Source organism: Oculina patagonica, chromosome 7 (assembly GCF_052425735.1).
Source record: "Oculina patagonica isolate OP01 chromosome 7, crgOcupat, whole genome shotgun sequence".
Classification (NCBI taxonomy): Eukaryota; Metazoa; Cnidaria; class Anthozoa; order Scleractinia; family Oculinidae; genus Oculina; species Oculina patagonica.
In genome coordinates this window covers 17,101,219-17,103,920 of record NC_135764.1, presented here as the reverse complement: position 1 = coordinate 17,103,920, position 2,702 = coordinate 17,101,219, and the positions used below count along the sequence as shown (strand labels likewise).

Genomic DNA, 2,702 nt, shown 5'->3' with positions numbered 1-2,702 from the left:
TTCAGCGGACAGAGGAGTACGCTTACCCATAACCACCTGCGTTAAAAAAGGGTAGGTGACAACTGGACTGGACTCTGGACTGGACTGGACTCTGGACTGGACTCTTGAGTCCAGAGTCGGTAAGTTTTTCGTAGCGATAGGCCGCCAAGACGCACTTTGATAAAATAAAATAATAGCGACCATGTGTTCTGGTAAACTCTTGGTCAAATTCCTCCACCAAGAGGGGTACTCCCTATAGTAACTATAGGGGGATGCTCCAGCTGAAAGAGGTACCTTTTTCAGGCTGTAGTAACGTAACAGGGGCGGGGGAAGCTGAAATATACTTATCTTGTTCCCAGATCTCACGGGTGGGCGAAGTCGAAGGCGAAATCTGGTCAACTGAGAAAATTCAATTTTTTGATTGGCTGCTTCAAAACGCGGCTGTCACAGCACTAAAATTTGAACAAGCGTTGGGGGCCTCTAGGGAATTAAATGTCTGTTTTTTATGCAAATTAGAGATCGTACACGCAATCAAATCGTTTCTTTGTTTACAGTCGGCCTCAAAAGTCAAGAAGTTTTCTTTTCAGTTCTTCGTAGCATTATAAAGCTATTTCTAACAAATAACGATGTTTAACAACAGAGAATCCGCCATAGAATATTTGTGTGACACGATCAAATTTGCATAAACCGAGGCACTGATTTCTGGCTTTTAAAGGGGAAAAAGGATAAACTCTAACAAAATAAAGAAAAGCCAGAAGTGTACTTTCTCTCAATTTTGCCTAAAATCACTTTTTCTAGTTCTGCTAATAAGCTTACATTATCTGAGTTTTGGAATTCGAGAAAACCTATGATTTTACAAGTTCAGGTATATGAGAGGGTAGGAAAATCTGTTATTAAAGTTTTTAAAAGGACCTTTAATTAAATAGTTTGAACAGACACACCACTATTGCCTTTTTCTGGTAATACTTGTTGTTCTCATGTAATATTGTTCAATAACTTTATTCCAAGAGTTTAGAAAATGGATGCAGTGTTCTTAAGTGGGTACCAGGTATATGAAAGGTGCACCTTTTTCAAAAACAGTTACACGCAATGAAAAGAGTCCCTTTTCTGTCAAAATAGCATATAAAAGGTCACGCCTGCAGACTCAAAATGATGATCTCATGAATACAAGCCAATTTCTCACACCTAACTGACAAAGATTGATTTGTTACTCTTAAACCCCATTAAATGACCCCAAATGCAAATTCAATTTAATTTTGGCAAAAAAAGTCCAAACATGAGCATCATAATAATTTCACGTTTGAGTTGACTTCCCCACAGGCAGACCACCCTATGTGTTTGTGGTTAATTATTGTTGACATGAGACGAACAAAAAAATATTGAAATCTATGAAGGTTACTAATTAAGCTCTGGAAATTACATATCTAAACTTTGCTTTGCTCTGGATATCTCAATATGTAATTTCCAGAGCTTAATTAGTTATTCATAGATTTCAATATTTTTTTGTTCGTCTCCCACAAACACATATGATGGTCTGCCTGTGATTTTGCCCCGAGGGGGGGGGGGGGTACTCGACATAACTTCAGGTAGGTAGGTGCAGCCCAGCCTCCAAAACCCTGACCCTGTTTCAGACAATGCCAATTTTTGATACTCCGTCTAAGACATAAACAAGTACCTCACTGGCTTTGTTGTGATCATGAATTAAGCTAAGTATCAATGCCAAAATCAACGTAAAACAGCAATACATAAGAATTTGTGAAAATTTGGCTTGTAACACCTCTGCAGGCATATAAGCCTATCCTGTTTGACATTGGTCCATGCAAAGATACCCCGTTTAAGACAAAAAGGGGTGAAATATATACCCCATTCAAGACAGAAAAGCCTGAAAACCATACCCTATCGGGCTGCACGTCCCCGTTAAGCCACCTCCCCAGGGGGACTTCGCACACATCCGTATAAATGTTTAAAAGATGTCAGAACGTCTTTGGAGCTCTTCGGCAATGCTCGGAAGTCATCGGAACATCTTCATGATTCTCTGGAAATAGTCGGGATATCTTCGAAAAGTTGGTATTAAATCTCACGCATCTGACTTTCGAAAAGTTGGCAAAAAAATCCCTCTTTTGTGGGGATTTTGCCAGGAGCAAGAAATAATTAAATAAGTTATTCACATCAGAAAATATAACAAGCCATATGAGTCTCCAATATGAAGTGTACGTTGCTAACTTTGTATCATGAAGAATTCGATGTATTTTTCTTCAACCGTTCTAACAGCCACTCGTGAGAAACAAACCAGAAGCTATTGGGTTTGTAGATCTGCCGAGCGAAAAAGCTCATCTGTGTACGCGGTGAAATAACATGAAGATGTAGATGTTGTATTGAGTTAAAAGGCGGCCAGTGATAGCCATATAACACATCTTCACAATCAGCTCCAGTATCGTTAATGATATTCTTTCCGACCTCTTGCAAACGTTCAATTAATTGGACGTGTTCCTCTGTAAGTGACTTTGGATTGCCGTAATGTGCCTTGGGAATCACTAAATAATGGTGTTTTGCGGCTGGTCGACGATCTAAAAATACCGCAATATTTTCATCTTCATAAATTAAGGGAGTTTCTTGTTCCTTGGCTGCAATTTTACAGAAAATACAACCTGTTTTTCTCCCCAAATTTTCCTGGTTGGCCGCCGCCATCTTTGAAATGACCGCGAGAGAGCGGGGACTAGATC

At 39.5% G+C, this 2,702-nt stretch overlaps 1 protein-coding gene across 1 annotated transcript; it reads right to left on the bottom strand.

Annotated features, from left to right (window-relative positions):
• Positions 1-945: 945 nt before the first annotated feature.
• LOC144661184 (adenosine 5'-monophosphoramidase HINT3-like) lies at positions 946-2,697 on the bottom strand. The gene has a single exon (XM_078521889.1). The coding sequence runs from the start codon at positions 2,665-2,667 to the stop codon at positions 2,209-2,211; it is 459 nt and encodes a 152-aa protein (XP_078378015.1). The 5' UTR covers positions 2,668-2,697; the 3' UTR covers positions 946-2,208.
• Between the last annotated feature and the right edge of the window lie 5 nt (positions 2,698-2,702).

Coding starts and splice junctions, on each gene's coding strand:
- LOC144661184 (XM_078521889.1), bottom strand. CDS start 2,667: ATGGCGGCGGCCAACCAGGAAAATTTGGGGAGAAAAACAGGTTGTATT.